Here is a 25,744-nt window from a genome sequence, read left to right on the forward strand (position 1 = left end):
TGTTGTGTGCTACTTTAAACAAAATCTCCCTTATTTAATTGAAATGTGCACTCTTTGCATGTATTGGTACCAAAGGCGAAAAGAAAAAATAACAAAATGCAGCAGAAGTATGGAAAATCCCGACAGTATGAATATAAACGGCTCATACAGTGTGCTGGCTGCTTTGTTGATAATTTAGGCGACTCAAGAGTGGTTGAAAAACAAATTCTTTTGATTGCACCATTGTTTACATATTATTGTCTATCTACACCAGTGATTCCCAAAATGATCCACATGGACCCCCAAGGGTCCACACCGGTTTGCAAAGGCTCCATGTTACAAAAGAAAAAATTGAGGGTGCAAGAGAAGCAAATAGGGGCTAGGCCATTAACCATATAAGCAAATTAACACAAAAATTTAGGCATTCTATAAGTGTTATAGTGTGCACTAAAAATAACTTTTTATTATGTAGGGTTAACTTCCACATAATTCCCCCCCCCCCCACTTATATAATACTAATTTATAAAATAAGAATAATAGATTTTGCATGACAGTAAAAAGACTTCCGACAAAATAAGTCTTAAAATTATGCTTTACAGTTGAGAGAAATGAAACTTTTTTTTCTCTCTTTTTCTCTTTTTGCAGGGGGAAAAAATGTTCTGCTGTATTTATATTTTTCTGTATTCAATACCTATTGGTGCCAGCACATGTAATTTCATTTGTGACAAAGTGCCTGCTACAAGGTCTGAAGAAATTTAATGCTAAGTTTTGCCTGAAAATGAACAGTTGTCTAACTTATTTATCACTTATGTCAAAACTTCAAACTATTTTAAACAAAGGGAAAAAAGTTTCCTTCTTTAAGCTTGGTTATTTAAAAATTTATTTGTAAGGAATAATTAAATACCTTAATTGAATTATTAATTGTATGTTAATCAATTTACCTCTGAGTTAATTTAAAAATACAGTCTGCCGAAATATTTGTAATCATCATAATATTCTCTATATAATTTCTGTCTTAACGTTGTCACATACAAATGCATTCACGGTTAGCTTTGTACAAAATATCAAGAGGAATTTAAGGTTTCGTTACAGTAATATTATTGGCCATAATTACTATAAACATCTGCAGAAGTGTATGGATATTTGCTAGTATGTTAGCAATTTATCATTTGTTAATAAATGATACTTTCATTTTGTTTTTATGTGTAGAAAACCTTTATTGCAAGTTAAGAAGAAACCTAAAACTTCCAAAGGAATGGTAAGGAATGTACTTGGAAAGACTTCTGATAATTTTAATCAAAATGAGAGGTACACAGAAAGTAAAATGGCGACTTCGAATGAAGAGCAGAAAAAGGCTTCAGGTATGAACCATAAAGAGTGGAAATCTATGCAGGATGAATTAGAAAAAGCAGAACAAGAAAAATATCAAAAATTAATTGAAGCAAGTTCAAAAAAATTAGAAGAGGAGGAACTTCGTCTAAGGTATTAATGACACAATTGTATGACTCTTAATCTTTTTATTTAGGTGCCATTTTAACTGAATCATGTTTTTATTCATGTATCATTTCATTATAAATCACTTGGTATCAGTTATTTAGGTCATTTTATAATTTCCTTTCAGCTACTTTTATAAATTTTATTGTTGTTAACGTATTGTGAGTTCATAGCTTAAACTTTCTATTTTACTTTAACATGATGCATGAAAAATATACAGATTTTTTTTTTGTAGTTGTAGATTTATGTGAATATCAACTATTAGTTAGTTAACTGCATGCACAGGCACTCATCCTTCTTTTAAGAGTGATAGCATACCCCTTCACTAGCTACAGATCTCAACCAAGAATGATACCCCCCTCCCAAAAAAAAAAAAGACATTGACACCTTCAAACTCCCCTAAAAGCTTTTGTGCCACAGACTGCATCATTAAACTGCAATTTTCAGTGCAGGATCTTCAATTTTCTTGAGAAGGGGCAAACCTTGATGCTGCCCCCCTTACACATCATCCTTCAAGTTTTTGTTTTCAAAAAAAAAAAAAAAAAACCCACTGCAATAGGTTGAATTTGCCTCCTCCAGAAGTTGCCACTTGACTCAAGGGCCCTAGCTTGCTCTTCCCTCAATTCGGTGTCAGTAATTTATTCGCATTTCATTACTATTTGAATAGTAATTATGTTTCGTACTACAGTAGACCCTCGTTTTATGCAGGTTTATTTTACGCGGTTTCGATTATACACGATTTAAGATTTGACACTTTTATTTTATTTTACGCGGATGAATTTTGGTTTTACGCAAATGCGGCAATGCAAACAGATAAAATTTTCCCCTCTTTCAAAATCCAAACTCCGTAAGATTGCAGATTACCAGTAATCAATTACATTATGACATGCTAATAATCGAGCCTGGGCCACTGGAGACACTTTATGCGATTGGTTCCAGAGCTCTTTCCAGAAGTAAAGTGGTTAAACTCACACAGTTCAGAACTCACTGGAAGAAGAGCTTTTAGAAGTGACAAAAGAGGCCTAAACCAACGAGGATACCAACGTCGGTGACGCACAACCAAAAACCTTCACATTGAAAATTTTGAGCCATTCCTAGACAATAGAAATGATCTTTTTGATTTGTTAGTGAAGGAAGATTCTATCATGGAAATGTGACACAAGTGATCATGGATGCATTAATGCTCTGCAAAGAATTACAGAGAAAAGTTCTTAATGCTTGACAAAAGAGTATCATAGCCAGCTCCTCTTTATCAACAGGACACGAAACTAATTTATGTTTTCTTTATGCATGTTGTACATAAAAGTCGATATAAGTACATATTAAACTCATACAATCAGGGCTGGCTTTATCAGTTCTGCCACTCTAGGCGATATTGACAAGTGCCAACCCCCCACCCACCCACCAGATTGAATAATATTAATAAAAAAAAATAATGATATTTTAATAAAATAAAAATAATAGTTAAGTGTTCACAATTAGGGAGTGTCTAGTTAAATTCCAAACTGGGTTTTACATATCCAAGCACTGGTACACACTTTAAATTATATTTTTATTAATATTAAAGTAGTGCATCTTATGGTGCTGAAACAGATATTATTATTTTCAAACTATTTTTAAATCGCGCAATTTGCCGCCTCTAAAAGAAAATTGAATTTCTAGTTCAATTCCGAACTATGCTTTACATATCCAAGCACTGGTACACACTCTAAATTATTGTTATTAATATATTTTTTTTAGAATTGAAATTTGAAGCAGTGAATATTATAGGGCTAAAACAGATATTCATTCTCTTAAAACCATTTCAATTTCGAAATTTGCCACCCCTAAAATCTGCCACACTAGGTGACCGCCTAGGTCGCCTACTCCTAAAGCCGGGCCTGTATACAATTAGTCATTACTAGATTTGAAATATTTTGTTATCTACGGAACCAAACCCCTATTTTAACTCTACTATTAGGTCTCGATTTATGCGGCATTTCCCTGGAACATAACCCCCGTGTGAAACAAGGGTCTACTGTAGTCATACATGTTCAGAAGGTTTCATTATTAGAAAAGTAGTTATGAGTGTTATGAAATTTGCTATGCAGTCATGAATGTTCTGAAATTACTTTTACTGAAAGTTAGACCTACTAATGCAAATGTCATTTCACAGTTAAGGTGAGTTGGGGGAAGTGCAGCCCTTAAATTGTACAGTTTGACTTTATTAAGGCCTAGACATTACAAGACTTGATACAAATTTTTTAATTTTTATTTCGTATGTTACCTGTTTTAGTGTGTTTTCAAGACATGAGCCTGTTAAAATCATTGCAGGTAAAAAAATGAAATTTTTTTTTTTAAAACCATTGTGCTCTAGGGCCCCACTTTCTCAATAAAAGTGGGGCAAGAGCATCACCTATCTGAATTTTTTTTAAAAACGGTTTGAGAAAATAAGGGGCAAGTGCAATCAATAGAGTATTTTTTCCTAATTAAAAACGATTTTTTTATTTTTATTTTCACCTATTCATTGGGAAGTAATTACATTTTTCCTAATGAAACCTGTCAATGTAAAATGAAGAACATTCAAGGAACAATGGATTATTAAACAAAATTATGAAGTTTTTATTTTAAATTAAATAAGGAACATGAAAGATAACTTTTATTATGCTAATAAGCTTAAAAAATAAAAACAAAACTTGCATATCAAGGAATAATCTTTAAAACTTGAATATCAACGAACTTATAAAATATTAACTTAATAATACATAAGGTAACTATACAACTGACAAACGGTAACATGTCTTTGGCGAACTTGAACACATTTTTTTGTATAAGTACACTTAGTATACCAATTAACAATTTAATTTATATTATATTCTGAAAACGTTTCTTGGAATATCAAATTTCCTCTACGATCTAAAGATGGATTTGGAAGGATTGATACAATGTCGTCGTCTTGGATCTCGCTAACGTCAGTGCCTCAGATTGTCAGCAATAATGTGTTCTATTGCAACAGATATTGCAGATGGCCGGCCCATCGTTTTGGACTTCAGTCCACGCCGACCTTTCAGATGATCCTGTAATGTTGCCTGCAATATTTTGAAACGCCGGCTCGCACCTTTACAGGTTAGGGTACCTGAACGTATCGCTTCTAAAGCAGCAGAAAGTTCTTCCCGAGGGGCAGGAGCCAGCTTTTGACGTTATTCTTTTGTAATTTTGCACTATTTTTACCAAAAATATAAAAAAAAATTGGAGCAATATAGACTAGTGACACTTATTGTTAGTTAGACAATGATGCAGGGTTTAAAAATTAATTACATTGCTTCATTAAATCGTTGCAAGCAAATTATATCTGTCATGAAAGAACATTTCCAGATTAATGGGAAAGTGCAGCCCCAAAACATGCGAGGCTGCACTTGCCCCTTTTTCCGGGCCGCTCTTTCCCAGTCGTATAATTTTCTGGGGCAAGTGCAGCCCTAAAATTGATCGATTTTAAAGTAAAAAATAATGAATCTCAGTTTTAAAAATATGAAAAGTAGACATGAAATAGTTGTACTTAAGTTTTGGAAGCACGAAAAAGTGAAAACAACAACAGAAGAAACGATGATTTCTCGAACTATAACAACATATCACTGTAATGGGAATGAGAAAAGTTAGGAAATGAGGGAGGGAATCGAGTTACCATTCAAGTAGCGCGATCTAACACACGCAGTGCAAAGTAATAACGTTTACCAAGCTACCCAGATGGCAGCAGCCTTGCTGATATTCCCGGTGTCTGATTATTAACCTAAGCCGCACTTGCCCCAAGACCGCACTTACCCCAACTGACCTTATAAACTTTCCTCTGTTAGCTACAAATTGAATCTTTACAAACCTAGAATTTGGAAGGTTTTCTATTTAACAATTTGGAATGTATTTTAAGTTGCAGGATGATTGAAACAAGTTACTGATATTAGTATCATTTTATTGTTACAGAATAAAACAGCAACATTAATTTAGAAGAAAAATCTAAAATACCGATGCTTTTATCATTTTGTTAGACGCTTGAGATAGACTCATGGTCCAAAATATAAATGCTTCCTCAACCCTAAGTCTCAATTAAATGTTTTCTTTACTTTTTTATTGCATCAGTTAACAATGTTGAGGAACGTCAAGGTGGGTTCTCATATAATTTTTCCCCTATTTATTATTGACTAGTTTTGGGAAACAGAAAAGTTTTTATTGAAGAAGAATATTTTATCTTTCCAAAAGTATTTGACCATTGCTACTAGTGTTTCATCACACAACATTGCACTAAACTTATTGGTAAGATATTCTATGGCTTAATTTTGAGTAGTTTGCCCAAAAAAAGTGCTTTTTCAGCCACAAATATTTCACTTTTGATTTCACCATTGGCATCCATACAAAATTAAAGTCCATATAAAATTCCTATTTTTTTACCAGATAACATTCTTCAGATTGTCTTTCATTTCACCAAGTGCACTGGCTAGCCTTTGAGGAGTAGGTTATTCCTGGCTCAAAATATCATAGCTTTTATTAAAGTCTTTCATATTTTCATCAATAAAACAGCTTTTTTGATTAGGGCATTCAAGTTCGCTGGTGTTGTTCAAGAAATTTCCAATTTGAAAATCTTTATATTCATTTTCCTGACAGGTCATGACTGAACACAAATGGGTATTTCTTCTTTGAAAGAAACAGATCAAACAGATTTATATTAAAAAAAAAAAAAAAAAAGAAAAAGAAAAATATAGCTATTTGACAGTTGGAAGCTCTAAAATTAATTTATTTGAAAATATTGTTTAATAGATACTTCAGTTCTATTAGCTTGCTTACTCAAACATTTTGTTTCTTAAGACATATTTTGACTATGATTCTGTTTTATAGAAAAGAAAATGATGCTGCTTTAGAAAGTCTAAAAAGTGAACTAAGAAAGAGGATTGAAGAAGAACAGTGTAGTGGTGAAAAAGAACTGGAAGCTATCAAAATAAAATATCAAGGAGAAAAAGCTGAAGAGGAAAAAAAAATCAAGGCGGAATTAGAAAATTTATCAAAATCTTTAAAGCTTGAACTGGATGCGTTAAATGAAGCAGTAATTTTGTCTTATTTTATTTAGCCTTTTATCCTTAAATTTAATAACCATTGTTTTCTTATCGTAAAAATTTTTCAATCCTAAAGGACCCATAACAGTTAAAAAGATTATCAGTTAAATATTTGAGTTTTGGAAAATGTTTTTTTTTAAATTTTATTTTTTAATTTTTAAAAAGTTCTCTTAAACTCTTTGACTTAAAGGTATGCATTGTGTAACCCAAAACACTTTTCTGGGGTCCTTGGTCTGTATTCCCTTGTTACGTTGAGGATATACTTAGCATGTCTGTAAAGTAAGATATGTGTTTATTTTTGCAGCCCAAATGTGTATTTTTACAGGTGTTTAGGATTGTAGGAATAAGGCAAACAGTTTAAATTCTAATAAATCGGTATAAATTAACTGTAATCTGGTAAGTTGTTTTCAAAAAATCAGCTTGACAATGAAACATATGTATATAGATATATATATATATATATATATATATATATATATATATATATATATAGCATTTAATAAGTAGATCTAAGGAGTTTGTTGGAGTCTCATCCTTTTCGGTATATAGTGTAAATTTTAATGTACATAAGAACCTTCATACTATTATGTGTAATTAACTCTTTCAGTTACAACATTTCTTCACAATTTAATGCATAAATAAGGACAACTATCCCTAGATCCTAAAACTACATCTTGTAGGGATTTTTAGGAATTAAGTCCCTACAGCAGAGTTTCTAAAATACTTCCCTCACTTTTACCATATAGTATAAAATTCTTGTGACAATGTGTTTCATCTTTTTTGCAATTTTATACTGAAGAATAAATAGTAATACAGTAAATTCCTGATTATCCAAGGATGTATTATCCATGGTCTTTCCTATTTTCAAATTTTTTTTTCTGGCAATAATTTACTGAGAGCAGAAAAATGCTTTTTTTAACTCATCAAGTATGAGATCTACTTTTAGACTTTTCAATTTCTTTCTTACCTCTCTATTCCAATATACCTTCTAAGGTCACCAAAAGCTGACTAGTTGAAAACATTATTTTTATATCTACATTCCTTATGGGTCCAGCCCATTCCTTATGCTTCCAGTGACTTCACCTTTTGTGTTCTAAAAAAAATTCCTCTCCCCCTGTACACGTTTTTTGACTCTGCCTAATTTGATCTGTTTACACGATTTGCTGCCTTTTGCATTTAACTGATTTGCAGTAATGAGCAGTTCTCCTTTTTGGCTTGTACATATATTTTTTACATACTCTGTTATTGCTTCTATTTCAGTTTAAGTGTTTGTGTGCTATCGATTTTTTTGGCTATTTGTATGCACTAGTATCCTTTTTTACCTCTTTTTGGGGTGTATTCTCAAAATTTTCTCATCTGCAGTTACCCTGCCAGGCTACTCCAGGGATAATTGGGAGTTTACTGTAGTAGGTGAAATTCTTTTTATTCTACCTATCTGTACAAAAATATGTTTATTAGCAATAATGTATTCACTTGACTCCTCCTTACAGAATATTAAGACAAAAGAAGCGACAAAGAAACAACTGGAGGAAGGGATGCATAAGGAAATTGAAGATTTGGAGAAAGATCATTGTGCTAAGATCAAATATGTTAAGGAAACTCAAGACGCTGAACTTTCTTCTATAGAGAAAACACATAAAGAACACATGGATCAAATTAGAGAGACTTATGCAAATAAAGAAAATGAAGCAAGGAAAAAAGTAATGAATTGCAATGCTGTGTATTTTAATATTTCTGGTTCAATAATAGCCTTGTAGTATTGAGCTAATATTTTATTACTCTTTTAATGAAATACTTTAATGACTAATCGTCAAGCTGGATTAAGTAAATATATCCATCAGTTTAAGGAAAGACAGTGACGTTTTTGTTAAATGATGTTCTTTAGCACAAATGATGTTTTATTAAGTGTTATTTCTAAAAAGTACCCCCACAAAATTGCATTTCTGCTCAGATTTCTTTGAAACAAGATCAGAAATAAATCAACTGTACTGTCTTTTCCAGTATTAAAACCTCTATAACAAGAAGTTCTATCTAGAACTAGACGAGCCTACTTTCCCGTATACCCACACTACTTTCTAGTACCTGATCAATATTCTCAAAAATAGCTAAAATCGCAAATTTTTTCAAACATATTTTTAAAATACTTTAAGCTGATTTCTTGGAATAAAATATTCCTCACTCATCTAAAAAAAATTAGATGGGTAAAAAAAAAAAAAATGGCAGCAACTTTTAAACAAAGCAGCTAATACACTTTTTTCCGTTAAAAAAATCTTTAACAGCTTTCAAAACGAAAAAATAATAATTAAAATTAATAAGCTCATTAAAATAAATATATCATATCAAAAAAAAAAAATTGTTTCTTTTTCCCCTGTTGCCAAAAACATTTTTTAAAATGAATTAATGCACTTACCAAAACAAAAAAAATAAAGAAAAAAAAGCAATAAAATGTCAACTTAAAAAAGTAATTTTCTTTGTCAAAAAAAAAAAAAAATCGTCTGCGCATAATAAATCGCCGAGGCTCAAGCACCTCTGCTTGCAACCAGTGTTTGAAAACAGTTCATTGTAATAGTCGCGACATTGTAATAGTCGCTTTTTTTGGCCACTAGAGGGCGCCTGTGATGCAGGGAGTGTTATTGCTACTAATTTGATAAGTGTTTTTTTACTATAATTTTTCATTATTACTGTCTAGTTTTAGGTTTTTTTACTTCACTTTATCATGTAATTTAGTTTTATTGTGTTTTGGCGGCTCATTTTTGCTGTTATTGTATTCTTGAAGTGTTTTTGCATTTTTTGGAGCTAAGCCTAACATGTGGTGATCTCTTGGTTTTTGATCTTGTGTGCTTTATTGGGTGTAGCAACTCTTTATTTACTGCTGTTTTTAGTATTTATTCTGTGTTTTTTTGCATTTTTATCTTTCTGTTTTGCCTTTTGGAACATATTCACTGAGTAGAAATGGGTGTTATATGCATTATGAAAGAGGTAAAGAGTGGGAAGGGGGACAGGTGGATCTCTTGTGATTTATGTCATATGTTCTGCCTGTATAAGGGGGAAAATGAGTCTGTTTTTGAGGAGGATTATATTTGCACTAAATGTGCTGAACTCTCAGACTTAAGACTTAAGATGCTAGTTTTGGAAGCCCAGTTAGCATTAGGGTGTAAGCCAGTTGTAGAGGGTATAAATGTTCCAGAGATTCAGGGGGAAGTTTCAAATGAGGAGTTAGATTGGGAAACTAAGGGTGTAATTTTGGGGGACTCTATGGTAAGGGAGGTGGGTAACACAGTTGGGAGGGTAAAGCGTAAGGTGGCTAGGTGTTGTTTACCAGGGGCTCGGGTAAAAGACATTAATATGGTTGCTGAAAAGAAGGGAGTATTGAATAAGGAGGATATGGTTACTTTGTGGGTGGGAACAAATGATGTAGGCCACAGTAAAAATGAGGAGTTTTCTAGGGAATGGGAATCCCTGTTGGATAAAGCAACCAGCTTTTCGACGAATGTCCAAGTGGTTGGTTTGCTTCCCAGGTATGGAGTGCATAGGAGCTGGCTAAATCAACGTGCGAGGTGTATGAACTTGCTACTGAAGTCAATTTGCGAAAAGCGCAGTATCAGGTTCATTGATGTATGGAGTCATTGTAAACGTGATTGGATTGCTAGGGATGGCCTGCATCTGAGCTCTACAGGGGTCAAAATGGTTAGTGGATTAATTTTAAGGGCTTCGGAGTCAAAAAACTAAGTTGGAATGGGGGCATGGTTCAAGCATCAGGTATCGAGAGAATGAAATTTTTTTAGGAATTGCTAGGAATGGAAATAAAGTGACGAACAAGAGTAGTAATGTTAACAATTGTAATTTAGGAAATTTCAGGGTGTTAAATAAAAGCAACTTAGGCATGTTTAAAGTTTTCTATACCAATGCTCGCAGTATTAGGAACAAGATGGATGAATTGAAAAGCATAGTTATGGATGAGAAGTTGGATGTTATTGGAATTACAGAGACATGGGCTACCGAATCTGACGCAGAGTTATTACATATTGCTGGGTATAATTTGTTCAGACAGGATAGAGTAGGTAAAAGATGTGGTGGGGTTTTATTTTATGTTAGAGACAATTTTATCTGCAATGAATTGGTCATAAATGATAAGCCTACTGATATTGATATGGTTTGGCTGGAGTTGATGAGCAGTAAGGGCAAAAAGCTACGCTTTGGAAACATTTATAGGCCACCTAATTCAAACCAGGGACAAGATGAACAGATGTACCGTATTATAAGTGACATGTCCAGTAAAGGATCCGTTATCATAATGGGGGATTTCAATTTTCCGGGTATTGATTGGAATAATTTTTATCCTGGTAATGGCAAAGAAGAGGAATTTTTAAAAGTAATTGGTGACTGTTTCTTAGATCAAGTTGTAACTCAGGGAACTCGAGAGGAGGCCATTTTGGACCTAGTTTTTTGTGACATAGGTAGTTTTGTTCAAGGGTTGAGTGTAGGGGAGCATATTGGAGATAGTGATCATAACAGCATTAGGTTCCGGGTTAAATTTGAAGTGTGCAAAGATGATAATTTTAGGTTTGTGCCCAATTTCAGAAACACCGATTTTGTTGCACTTAGGCAGAGCTTGAAAGAGGTTTTTTCGTCAGGGTTGGAAAATAACGACGTAGATCAGCAGTGGACGGAATTTAAGGATAAACTTGCTAAAACTGTTGGGGACTATGTTCCATTTAGGAGAAAAGGTGTTAGTACCAAAATTTGGCCCATGTGGTTCTCCAGGGAGACTAAAGAAGCTCTTAATTATAAGCAAGCCACTTTTTGTAAGTTTAAAGAAACTGGTCAGAGTGCGGAGAGGCTCCAGTATGGTAAGGCAAGGCGAAATTTTAAGTATTTGGTACGGATTCAGAAAAGGGAATTGGAGCAAAGGCTGGCAGATGACATTGATGGGAACCCTAAGAGGTTTTTTGCTTACGCTAATTCTGGGAAAACTCGAAACAGTCAAATTGGGCCTTTGGTTGATGAGTATGGAAATTTAATCCAAAACGATAGGGATATTGCAAATGTTCTAAATAACTTTTTTTCCAGTGTGTTTAACGATAACTGTATCTCAACAGTTGACACTAACAAGACACAAGCTATTATACAGCTTGAGGATTTTGTATTTTCCAGGGAGGAGGTCTTATTTCATTTGAAAAAGATTAAAGCAACTAAAGCTCCGGGACCAGATAATATTTATCCAAAAATTTTAGTTGAATGTGCAGATGAATTAGTGGATGTTATTTTGATTATTTTCAATGCTTCTTATAACTCGGGGACGGTGCCAGAGGACTGGAAGCTGGCTAACATAACGCCACTCTTCAAGAAGGGGTTTAAAGGTATTGCTGGGAATTATAGACCTGTAAGTTTGACTTCGGTGATTTGTAAGATTTTCGAAACTTTGATCAAAATTAAGATCATGAAGTTCTTAGAGACTAATAGTCTGTTGACTAGTTTGCAGTATGGTTTCAGGAAAGGTAAATCCTGTACTACTAATTTATTGCATTTCTACGACAAGGTTACCTCAGCTTTAGATAACAAAAAATGTGTGGATGTTGTTTATATTGATTTTCAAAAAGCTTTTGACAAGGTACCGCATGTTGCTCTTCTCAGCAAGTTAGCTGACATAGGAATAGGAGGAAAAACTTTACTTTGGGTTAGAAATTGGCTCACTGGTAGGAAGCAAAGAGTAGTTGTGAGAGGAAATCATTCTAATTGGAGTGATGTTTTAAGTGGGGTTCCTCAGGGATCAGTTTTAGGGCCTCTTTTGTTTATTATATTTATGAATGACATCAATGAAAATATTTCTGGAAGCATGAATTGTTTTGCTGATGATGTAAAAGTTATGGGGATTGTCGAAAATGAAGAACAAGTAAATCATATTACGAAGTGGGCAGATAAATGGGGTATGGCAGTTAATGTAGGGAAATGTCAAATGCTACACTTAGGTCATGGAAATAAGCGTATGAGATATCATTTACAGGGTTCAGTCATAAATCAGGCAGAAAATGTTATGGATCTGGGTATCTTAATAAATCAGGACTTCAAGTTTAGTCAACAGTGCAGTATTGCTAGTAACAAAGCCAACAGAATGCTTGGGTTTATCAATAGATCTATTTCAAACAAATCTAAGAAGGTTCTTCTGCCTTTATATAGGAGTTTAGTATGACCTCATTTGGAGTATGCTGTTCAGTTTTGGTTGCCTTATCTGAAGAAAGATATTTTTTGTATTGGAAAGGGTTCAAAGAAGGGTAACTAAATTAGTAAGGGGACTCTCAGATTTAGATTATGATACCAGACTTAATAGGCTTAACATGTATAGCCTGGAGCAAAGGAGAGTCAGAGGGGACATGATTCAGTTATTTAAATTTATCAAAATGAAAGATGTAAATGGATTAAATTTTTGTGGGGAAAGCAGGACAAGGGGTCATTGTTTTAAGCTATTTAAATCTCAGGCTAACTTGGAAATCAGGAAAAACTACTACTTTAGCAGGGTCGTGGGCACTTGGAATAGCTTACCGGAAGAGACGGTAATGAGCAAGGGGGTGGATAGCTTTAAGAGGGCCATTGATCTTCATTGGGGTCTAATTAATTGACTAGGACCAGCCTAGCTGGGCCCAGAGCCTGTTGCTGTTCGTCACATTTGTATTTGTATATCTTTATGTAGAAACATAAATGACTTCGAGTTTATTCGCCAAAAACTGAGTACCTAAATTGAAACTTTAGCATAAAAATAAAAACAAGTCATATCAACAATAATTATTTCACAGTTAAAACCATAGCTGCAGAGTCGGAGTCAATCTCATTTTGAGATAAAAGAGTCGGAGTCGAATATTTAAGAATCAGAGTCAGTCACTTGTCTTCCATGTATAAATTTTTGCCAAAACTACGAAGTCGGAGTCGAAGTCGTGAAGTCGGAGTCCGATTAATTGTCGGGTACAGGAGTCGGAGTCAAGTGCCCCTAAATTCTCGGAGTCAAAGTCTGAAGTTTGGGGTCAAGAGTTATTTCCCACAAAATTTGTTTGAAATAAATCCACCTCCAAGTACGGAATCTACATTAACTTTCAGTTTCCCCGTAGGCGCTATTGTTAAGGGATTTGAACTGTTCAAAATTGAACGGAAAATTGTTCAAATCAAAAAGATATTTTATATACAAGTTTTTCATCAAAAGCTTTTTCCTACAAAGTTTGTTTGAAGCAAATTCGCCTCACAGTTCGGAATTGCCTTGAATTTCCCCATAGGCACTAATGTTAAGTTTTTTTGAACTGTTCAAAATTGAACAAAAAATAGTTCAAATCAAAAAGTGAAATATAGGAATGAGGTGTCCTCGCCGAGATCTTTGGAACAAAAAAAAGTTTTTTCGAATTGGACTATTCATTCAAAAGTTATTAGGGGGGGGGGACAGACCGACAGACAGACCAACAGACATTTTTCCCCATCTCAATACCCTACTTTCCAATTTATAATTTTTCGTTATTTAATTATTTTATTTATTTTTGACTTTTTTTTGTTTTTCGCGATATTTTTAAGATGCATTAGCCTTCTTTCATGCTTTTTTCTTCTTTTTCTGACTTTTACTGGGAAAGTAGGCTAAAAAACATCTATGTATTATAAAATTTAATGATGCAGTAATGCTCTGACATTATATTCACCGAAATAGACTTTTTTTATTTTTATTTATTTATTTTATTTTATTTATTTATTTTTTTATTTTATTTAAATATGCAGATAAATTCAAATTTTCCCAGTATTAACATTAATGAGTGTATAATCGTAGATGAATAAGATGATTTGTACAATATACTAAAGGAAGGAAAAGTCAAGATAAGGAAAATGAAAAGAAGTTTGATCATAAACAAAAGCTAACTCCCACTTTCTTTTTTTGTATAAAATTAAAAGTAAAACAATTAACCCTGTTTAAGTGCACATTTTAGCATCAAATATTGAAAATCAAAACTTTTCATCTTTAACTAACTTTAGAAAACTTTTCATTTGTAATCAGTTATTCTTCCTGTATGCTTTCTTTTTTGTTAAAATGTGTTTGTCTCATTACATGTGTGTAATATATCAATAAATAATTACATACTTGATTATTCAGTATGTGACCATGTTTCAATATTTGAATGACCTTATGCCAGAGTGAACTTTGTGATTTTTTTAAGTTCTGACTTTAACATGTGAATATACTGCAAATGTTGCTTTCTGTCTTAAAATTAATCTATACTAACAATATAAAGCTGAAGAGTTTTTTTGTTTGAATGTGCTTACCTAAGGAACTACTGGTTCGAATTCAAAAATTCTTTTTGTGTTGAAGAGTCCATTTATTGAGGGAGGCTATAAGCTATATAACATCACGCTATGACTAATAGAAGTGGATCTGCAATAAATTGAAATTAAATCAATAATAATCATGATGCATTTTTTGTTGCATCAATAGCTCAAACGTTTGTTGCCCAAATGGCTCTGTTGGCAAAGCGCTCGATCAGCAACCTTAGGGTCTCGGGTTCAAACCTGGCTGTGGACAGGAAGATTTTCAGCATTTATTACCCGACTCATTTAAAAATTAATTTATAAATCAAGGGTTTTCAATTATTTTTCATTGATTTTTTTTAAAAATTTTCATATTTAATGGAAAACATCAATGTGATAAGGATGTCTAATTTTTTAATATATATATATATATATATATATATATATATATATATATATATATATATATATATATATATATATATATATATATATATATCATCTTTATCATGCTTATGATGTACTTAAAATAGTTTTTTAGTACATTGTTGTCTTATTAACGTGGGTAAAACAGTGGAGCACAACTAAAAATAAATAAAGGAAGATATAAATTGTTTCTTAATATTATTACTGACCCAGGAAATGCTAGGTATGCTTGCTAGTTGAATATAAACATGTGAAGTATTACTTGGTAGTACTGCTTTCCTAGTTTATAAAATACAAATATGTTTTATGCATATTTTGCTACATTAATCTAACTTTGAATCTTCTCATTGAAAAATAAACATTATTGATGATGGTTCACTCGGGCATAAGACCATCCATTTATAACATCTAAATCATTCAAACAAAATTTATGAACAAATACTTTCAGTCTTCAATCCTAAAGGTGAATAACTTCTAAAACATTTACACTATAGGTGGAGATCATGGATGCTGCTGAAAATGTTGATGCACAAGCCGAGTTGGATAGATTGAAAGACCTTATTAAAGATAAAGAGAATGAGCATCAGGCATTGCTCAAAGAGTTGGAGAGTGTGCGAAATAATATAAGTAGTGAAAAAGATAGTTTGAAGAATGTTCAGGATCAGATTGCCAATGCCCAAAACAGCTACAGTGAAATTCAAGATGACATTGATAAAACAGAAACGGATTTAGATCTTTTGAGAACAGAAAAATCTGCTTTGATATCAGAACTAAGTGTACTAAAAGATAATATTAATAATGAGAAAAATAAGTTATTAGATCTAAAGAATGCAGAAATGTCAGAGAAAGGTGAAGAGGCTAGTATTGATCACTGTGATAAAGGAACAAATACCATTTCAGTCAGTTTTAATACATTATCTAGTCAAACATTTGTGGATGTAAGGGATTCTTCTTGTCAAGTTCAAAAGGCAGCTGATGATGTGGCATGTCAGACGATAGAATTAATGCAAACTATGCTCAACAAAACTTGTCAAGTAGAACTAGTGCCTTCCAAATCTATAAATCCACAAGAAAATGCTTTAGGTGCTGTTAATTTAAGTTATTCTGACACTTTTGTCAATAAAGGGTTTGAAAACATATTAAATGATTTTGGAGCTAGGATGGATACAAGGATGAAAACTATTGAAGAACAGATCAAGTAAGTTATATTTTTATATCAATATCTTGTATCAATAGACAAACTGTTCCATATTTGATTCTTTTTCTTTTTAAATAAACTTTTAGTTGCATTTTTCTCATAAATTTACTGTTTCTGATTATTGCAAAGGTTTTATTTTTTTTTTCACTACAACTACACAACAATATTATTGTAAAAGTAAATTTCTTTGAATGTGAATCTCTCACTTCTTGCATTTTGGAAATGTGGTCCTTTTTTGCTATCTAAATGACTGACTACTTGTGTACTTATATTTTTGTTTAAACAGACCAAGCAGAAAACCCCTTATGGATTATTAGGAACCCAGAGGTTAAGATAGGATTGAAACTATTAGGTCCAAGGGTGCAGCAAGGAGGGTTTTTGGGTCAACCCCCCTATAGCCTTAGTTTTAACATGTATTGCCAATCTAAATATAATAGCTTATATGCATCTAAAAACTTATGATTATGTATAACTAATTTATAAAGCTTTTTTTCTTTTGATAAATTTGATGAAGGTTTATAAAAAATGGAACTTATTTGAAAACTGTGCTGTACGTTTTAAGATTTAGATATTTTCTCCCTTTGTTGGTTAATAAAATACTTTAATTACTTAGTAAAGTTTTTATTTGTAATAGATATTTTTATCTATTTATTTCTTGTTTTCTGTAGAAATCTACAAGAAAATTTTGTTTCTGCTAGAATCAAGCCTTCAGATGCAAATTATGTTACTCAAGCAGACTCATCGCCTACAGAAGTGAAAGCATTTTCCATTACACATGATGCAAATCTGCCAACAAATGCTGCTCACTTTAATGCCACCAATCAAAACACTTCATTTTCTAGTCATATTAAGTGCAAATGTGAAACTGGTAATTTTTCATCTTGTGATGTATTTCAAGATGTTAAGAAGTCATTTTATCATTTGAGTGATATTTTAAATCAAAGTTTTGTACCTTCAATCACCTCAAATCAAATGATGTATGGTGTTGACCGTCCTATTTCCAGTCATTCTAGTCCATTTGAAAACTTTTACATTCAATTTAGACAACTCCAAGAAAAGAATCGAATTACTGAGCTTAAACACAGGTGTGAAAATGAAGCTGCTAAGCTGGTCAAACATTCTTCACAAAATATTGCAGGTAATGTTTAATTTCCTATTAATCCCTTGCTCCCCCTCTCCCCTCCTCCCCACCACCACCTTTTTAAAGGATAAGACCTTTTTTTCCTCTTTATAAATGAATATATTATTTCAAGTAAAAACTCTATTTGTATTTAAATAAATAATTTAAATATTTAATTCATTAAATATAAGCTGTTGCCTGATAAGATTTTCAAAAATGTATTATTCTATGCACTGAAAACTTTATGAAGAGCAATGTATCAAAAACAACTTTATAACTAAATTGCTGCCAGTTCCTTTCCCTTGTTATGAAATGAGAAATCGTCAAAAACAGTAAAACTGAATCTCGTGACATACGTAAAAATTTGTTCTGAACATAGATTGGGTCAACATATTTTACACGATAGGGTACTCAACCATTTTTTATTTCTCTGTGTAAACACATGAAAAATATTTTGCAAGGGCGCTTGATAAAAATCAATGAAAATTATTATGCACTTTTTTTGGTAAGTTGCTGAATTCACCAAACAATCTTTTCAACTAGAAAAAAAAAACATTTAACACTATTTAATGATGTTTTCGTACTAAAAATCGAGAAAATTGCGGATTCTAAATATATTTTAGTTTTTTTGTTGAGAAATAAAAAGTTTGCTTTAGTTGCCAATATATTATTGAAGAAACACAGTTAAAATTCTTTAAAAACAACCACAACTAATATAAAATCTTGATTAAACATTTTTTCAGTAAAATTTGGTTTGCTATTTAATTGCGTTAAAAGTTTGACGCATAATGCAAGCTTAAGTTAAGACAAATATAATTTCTGAGATAGTCACTAAAAATTTTCATGATTGAATAGCAAAACTTATTGTTTGTAAATTATTCAGCATTTGATGTGGTTGTCGCAAGACCAATAGATATTGAAAGGTGTATTTATTTTTTTGTACAGAAAATAAAGCCCAATACACCTGTTTATCTGTAGGCATTTCAATTTGTCTAGAGATAAAACTATATATTTCAGTATGGATTGGAATACCACTTCAGTATAATTTTTGAAATGCAACCAGAAAATGTCGATGTACAAATTTCACTACATATTTTATGCGGAGACATGTAAATGGTGACATTTAATAGGCCTGAAAACAGATAAATATAAAGGATTTTTTCCAAAAGTTTTAAATTTCAAGAAGTTAAATTTTTCTCAATGTAATAGGGATGCACCAATTAGCAAACTGGCCAAATACTGATTACCGATTAATCGGCTGATTAATGATCTTAATAATTTTCAATACTACAATTTATGCATAGCTTTTTTTCCTAAATAATATTTCAGAATTTCATTCAGTTTCTGTGAGCAAATTTTCATATTATTGTTAATAAAGTTACATTTTGTTAACTAGACATGAAAATTCAAATATTTAGTTAGTTACCTGTATTCAACAGATGCTTTTAACTTAGTTGTTACGTTTTTTTTTGTTTTCAGTAACCACTTAATCCAAGACTTTTAATTTTTATAAAAATTATAAGGTAATCTTAAAGCATCAAGCTAAAGGTAGGGCTTAGAGAAATGTATTGACATATGCATGTTGCAACACTGGAAATACGCATATTTATTCAAAATAGAAAAAATTAACAAACAAAATTAACGTTACTTCAACCATCACTTTTTGTTCAAAAAAAAAAAACCTTAAAGAATGTACATAAACTTTTTGAAAATCAAATGATAAGTTAAATACTGAAATAAAGTGAAGGATTATTTATTGTAAGAGGAACTACAGTTGGCTCTCTGTTTAACAACGCTCTGTTTAACGACTTTCTCTATTTAACGACGGCTTTTCACGGCCTCAGATGGTCCACTTTAGTTTTAAAAGCATTCTATTTAAGGATGATTTCTACTTAAGGACAATTTTTTGTGGTCCCCTGGAAGTCGTTAAACAGAAAGCCAACTGTATTTATGAACCAATGTTCCGACGATCCTGAAATACTCATGTTTTTGCATTACAATTGAAGGACTCGGGGGCAGATATGTGACAAGCCACAAGGAGCGACTTTTTGATCAAAATTTTTGTTTCTCATAACTAAAATTGATATAAACATCCCAATGGATTATGTTATTTGGAGAAAAACATGTCCGGTTTTAGTATTGCAGAATATAGAATGTATAACTTTGAAATATTGTACAAATATTTTTTATAAGAGTTGGAAATTGGCCTACTGAAAATTTCACATCATGCTGCATATAACATTCTTGATCCGAGTCCTTTAATTTGTCCTGGGAATTAATTTTTCATAAAAGTGTTACATGAACACCAACTGTGAAGATTAATTTCAATGTTTTTCTGTTTTACACAAGTTTTGTATTGTTTGTCTTTACTTTAGGCAGTACATGTTTATGCTACGTGTTATATTTATGTTGCAAAAAATTAAATTCACTTATTGTGAATAAATTTATTCACCTTGTTTTCTGTTCAAAGAATACTTAAAGATTTAAAAAATAATGAAAAGTATTTGAAAAATATTTTCCCCTCAGAATAATCCGCAAAATATGGCCGATTACGGATTTCTGCCAATGAACCGGCACATCCCTAAATTTTACAAGGTGTGTATGATGATTAAATTGAAAAATGAACTTAAATAAAGCAAAATTCTCCAGAAAATGTTGTATTTTCTGGAAATGTATTTTCTTTAGAATTTGTGCTTTATTTGCATTGGGGTTTTTCAGTTTAGTCATAGTGTATCAAAAAAATAATTTGATCATTTTCATTTAAGGTGTGTTTTAGCTATAATAAAATAGTAGAAAAACTTTTTAAAATATTGATACAGTGAATCACCGTTTTTACGTTTTTGAAGGGACTGTATGAAAAAAGCATACAAATGAAAAATGTATAATAGGTACATAGATTAATGTGCATTAGACTCTGCAGGGACCAATTAAAAAAATGTATGATTGATAAAAACATATAAAAGAGAAAACTATAAACGGTGCTTCACTGTATGTATTTCTTCAGTTTTTTCAATCTACTTATTTACAATTAATACAAATAATGTCTTAATACAAACAAATTTGAATTTTTGTCAGCTCACTGTAACTAAATTGTGAATCAGTTACAGTTTTTCCATTTATTGCTATTTTATTTATACTTTAAATCCAAAATAAGCATTGATGCTTTGTTAAGTGAAGAAATGCCTATTTTAAAAATATTTACACTATTTTTGAAAATTTAGTTTCTAACTGTTTTAATTCATTTTGTAGGAAGTCAACAACTAGCAGATTTAGCTGGGAAAGAATTTAGTTCACCATATCAGTCTCCACAGCCACATTTATCACAGTAATTAATCTTCTTTTGTAATGAGTAACAGTCATTTCTGAAAAATGATTATTTACTTATTCTTTTCAGTATCAAATCTATTGAAATTGCTAGCATTTCCATCTTTTAAATTAACTATGTATTTAATATATATCTGTAATCTTAATACAGTAAAACCTCTCCTAATGGACACCGCTCAAATGCTGACAATTTTTAATTCCCAGATTCCAAGGCAAATAATTATTAACTCTTGTCTTGTGGACACCTCTCTATTGCAGACAAAAAAATTTGTCCTGTTAATGTCTGCATTAAAGTTGTTTTACTGTATATAAAAATTTTCTGTGCGGACGCTTGTCACCATAAGGTTTAAACGACTGGACCGATTTTGATCGAATTTTTTGTGTGTAATTAAGTTGTGGCAAGCATGGTTTATATAGAAACGAGGTGGATTAAATCGGAAAAGTTTTTGTTAATGAATTAATGAATTTAAACATTGGATGTCTATATCTCTAAAATGATTAATATTTATTTTAACCTATTGTTGAGCGAGAACTGAAATAAATATTTAACCCGTTGCCAAAGGACAATAGGAAAGCCACCTCTGCTTTTTGTAATGAAATGTCCTACTGTGATATGTCAATTGAGAATACGTAAAATGTAGAGAGCGAGAGAGTGAAGCCTCTTTTTTTTTCATTTCTTGAAAGCAACAATTTTAGGTCCCATGATATATTTTTAAGTAAAGTACTGGAAGGTGCACGCAAAACGTGTGTTCTGTTGTCGTAGTTGAACCAAGTGACCGGATCGGTGCTTTAATTTTTCCTAACCAAATGATCAGAAAGTACCGTACCTAGCAACATTTTTTTCTCGGCTGAAATCCATCTGAATTTCGGCACCAATGTTAAGAATACTTTAAGGATTATCTAACTAATCAGTACATTATTAAAGAAAAAGATTATGGAATTGAAAGACGAAACAAATTTTATTTTCGTCCAAATAAATTACAACAGGATAGTACTGTACACAAAAGATCAGTGCAGTGGAAGATCTTTATCTTTGGTGGAAAGAACAAATTAGGCAATATATGAAGTTTAAAAAGTTTTCGTTCGAAAGATCGGACCACTAATCGGTCGGAGTTGGCTTCGCTCACTGATTAACTGGATTACAATAACGTGGTGGCTTGACGACTTTGGCTATAAACAATAGAGTTATGTGATCATTTGTTTACATTTTAAAGCTACTGTTAAGGTACTTTATTTTATTTTTTGTTTATTTGGCTAAATATTTCAAATTGCAAAGAATTGTTTTTTGTTTTTAAAGAGTGTTTAGTCATTTTAGTTGAAGAATGTGTTTGTTTTACATCGGGAGGGAGTGATGAGTTTTTGTTTTTTTTTTTTGATTATTCAGAGAACTGTTTTTACCTTTATCATTTTTTTAAACGTTATCCTTTCGATTGTTTTTTTCTTTTTCAAATGGGGGATATTGCAGTGGGATTTTCCATTTGTTCTAGGTAGATAGTTAGTTTTTTACACATAATATCTTAGGACGCTTTTTATCCTTTGCATATAGCTGAAGGAACAAGCCATCAAGTACTGGAGAAAAATAGTTAATAAAATAACTGCTCAGTGGGCATTAGACAAATCAAGTTGCTATAAATGGCATTCTGACGCCAAGCAGAGCTTAAAACATTTTCTTTTTACTTATTTTTTTCAACAAAACGGTTCAAACACTTGATAGTTCATTGAAAATTTTCAACTTTTCAATTTACAAAACTTTGAGCAGAAGAACATCTGTCGGGTCCTCTAGTCAACTATATATTCTCATAACTCATATTTTAACCTTTGTATATTTGAAGTAAATCTTTTGCTTTTTCCCATCTCTCGGTGTAATTTTATTCATATTTCTCTAGCAACGTACTAGCAACTCAGTTTGAGCAATATGTTTTATTTTGCACTTTTTTTGAAACGGATCTACATTTTTTTTCTTAGATATTGTTCAACATTCTTTAACTTGTCTCCAAATAAGTCTTGGATATATTGACATTTCACTGACTCAATTTGGAATTGATCAACTTTTCTATAGTAGTTAGTCTCTTTTACAAAGTCTTATTCAAGTGCCTTAATTTGTATGCTACACCTCTGATAAGTTACATTTTGTGTTCATTAAAAATTAAAATGAATGAAACAAGTAAAATAATTCCTTCATAATCTTTGCGAGATTTCTCTAGGTTGATTAAATCATGTATCTTTAATTCATTATTCAACAATGAATTTAAATTCGTATACAATATCCATGCTTGAAGTCACTAGCGCAGGCAGAAATACCTTCTGGAGGAGTTTTTTGATGAAAAATACCTTCTGGGGTTTTTTTTTTTTTTTTGATTGAAAATACCTTCTGAAGAAATTTTTTTGATCAAAAATACCTTCTGAATGGGATTTTTTGATCAAAAACACCTTCTAAAGGCGTTTTTTCAAAACAGCCCTTTAATATGCATAAACAACTGTATTATAATTTGCATTTATGTTAAAACCAATGACTCTATGGGATATCCCCCACCCCCCCCTAGCTGCACCACTGCTTAAAATTTCAATCTTTTTTTTTATTGATCATTCGGATTTTAATTATGAGATTGTGTTGCAAATGTGCAAAATTACAATTGAATGTATTATATAAGCAAGAAATCAAAATTATTTTCAATACCTACAGAACGTTACAACCTATTTTTTTTTTTTAATTTTCATATTTGCAACATACTTAATGTCCTGACGTAACAATAGCAAAATTTAATTTAACTAAAATGTAAGAGTAGAGGATTTTAGATTGAATAGGTTTTTGTTTATGTGAAGGTACTTAAAACTGGTAAGATTAGTAACCGCACTGGAGCTGTGCATTTTTCTAAAATTTCTCAGCATAATGCTTTTTATTTCATATTCAGTTTTAGTTCATTTTAGTGATCATAGAATTTATCTTGATAGTAGCAATATGTATTTTGGAACAGTTAAAATATGTAATAAGATACATTAAGTTGCATGCATATCACATTGTTCTTTTTTTTACTAAACAAACTCTTCTTTTTTTTTCTTCTTTAGCTTACTGCTTTTTCATGCAAAATTCTTAATCTAATTAACTTATTGGTTTTCAGTGATTTTATGGAGGATCCAATGGTTAGAGCTCGAAGCATTGTTTTAAGAGAGCAAGCTAGAACATGGAAGCAACAGCAAAAACTTATCAATTCATCTTTTGCAATTTTACCCTCAGTATGTTCTCTGCAATTGAATTTATATATTTTAGCTCATATTCTTATAATGATATGATGCCTCCTCTATGATTAAGCAATTTATTAAAGCTTTTCTTAATGTATATTTTGTTTTAATAGATTGTTTATTTTATAGTACTTTAATTATCTAAACAGATGTAGTCCAAAAAGTTTTTGAATTTATTAAGGATTTCACCTGTTATTTTATTATTTATTCATGAAATTCATTTACACTTACTCTTCAAATAATTTTTAATGAAAAACTTCTACAATAAATCATAACCAGAATAAAAATTAATGTACTTTTTTATTCTATACAGACTATCCTTTACCCAAATGTTTAAAAACCATAAATAGTAGAAATTTGTGCAGTTTCATGCTTATTAGCACTCAACAGCCCAGCATAGGAAAGTGACCGAGCTGGAGATGGAAAACCTCTTAAGGAAGCCAAGAGTGCCAAACAAACTGGTAGCTGATATAGAATTAGCATTGACCATGAGCTGGCGGTGTATTTCACGTATTTCTGCCTTAGCCCTGGCTTAGGGCGGTAACTTACTGAATAGTAGAAATTTGTTTAAGAAAAGGCTAAAACAATTTTATACTCAACTCTACTGTAGCATATTTGTAATAGTATACCTTGATTTTGTTATAAATGTTGACATACTTTTTCTGCATTACTTGTAATGTGTTTATGTGTTCTTTATATGATTATGCATTTATTTTTGTTATTACTTATTTTATTAACTGGCCCTACATTAAGTTCTTTTCTGAGTGGTAGGAGCTAGTCAGGCTACTGTTATAGCCTTTACTCCCACCTGCTCAATCAGGGATTTTCAAACAGACAAGGTGAAATATACTTCTATTTGTCATTTCTTTTATTTTATCTGTGAAATGCATTTTTGTAAAAAATATTTCCCTGATTGAAATAAAATGAATTTAATTGAAAAAAAAATCTTGCATTAATAATCTTTATTTTTGTGCAATAAATCTTGATTCTCAATTTTAGCGATATAGAATTAAAATTGTATTTTGACCATATTTTTAGGAACAAGGAAAGCAGTCTGATAAATTTCTCAATAATATACACTTGTCTAATTCCCATCAGATAAAACCATTCCAGAGTTCATTCTTGAATTTTGGTAAGTTTGAATGAAGTATAGAATTAAAGTTAAATAAATAAATTAAAAAAAATAATCCATGAATACATTAAAAAAAAAAAAAATTTAAACACAAAAGTATTTTGCTTTTATTTTAATATTTCAATTTTCTTTTTAACAGAGCTTGATCCTGAAACTGACTACAACAGATGGATGACAAGATTGAATGCTTTACAACAAAAAATACGCAGTCACAAAATGTTATAACCTTTTGTTTGTTTTATTTATTTGATTGCAATTTGTTGCCGAGTTGTTTAAGAAATATTTATTAATAATTGATTTAATGATATGAAATCAACTTATGAATGTATGGATCTTCAGATAAGATTTTATTAATGTTTATAGACACTCATTTATGTTTAAAAGCAAACATTATTCAGTATTATTTACATATTTATAAGATGACTGTTTTAATATTACAAACTAAATGTTCTAATAAATGATAATCATAGTCTTAAATTCAA

General features: G+C 31.4%; 1 protein-coding gene across 1 annotated transcript in view; it reads left to right on the top strand.

The window, feature by feature from the left end:
- LOC129216320 (golgin subfamily B member 1-like) overlaps positions 1–25,744 on the top strand; it is a 37,895-nt gene extending 12,151 nt beyond the window's left edge. Inside the window, exons 6-14 of the mRNA XM_054850530.1 lie at positions 1,189–1,461; positions 6,337–6,541; positions 8,042–8,251; positions 15,743–16,446; positions 17,115–17,584; positions 20,816–20,891; positions 24,010–24,124; positions 25,169–25,262; positions 25,402–25,744. Of these exons, the coding sequence (XP_054706505.1) occupies positions 1,189–1,461; positions 6,337–6,541; positions 8,042–8,251; positions 15,743–16,446; positions 17,115–17,584; positions 20,816–20,891; positions 24,010–24,124; positions 25,169–25,262; positions 25,402–25,487 (2,233 nt within the window). The 3' untranslated portion in view covers positions 25,488–25,744. The remainder of the gene's footprint in view (positions 1–1,188; positions 1,462–6,336; positions 6,542–8,041; positions 8,252–15,742; positions 16,447–17,114; positions 17,585–20,815; positions 20,892–24,009; positions 24,125–25,168; positions 25,263–25,401) is intronic.

Source organism: Uloborus diversus, chromosome 2, assembly GCF_026930045.1.
Source record: "Uloborus diversus isolate 005 chromosome 2, Udiv.v.3.1, whole genome shotgun sequence".
Classification (NCBI taxonomy): domain Eukaryota; kingdom Metazoa; phylum Arthropoda; class Arachnida; order Araneae; family Uloboridae; genus Uloborus; species Uloborus diversus.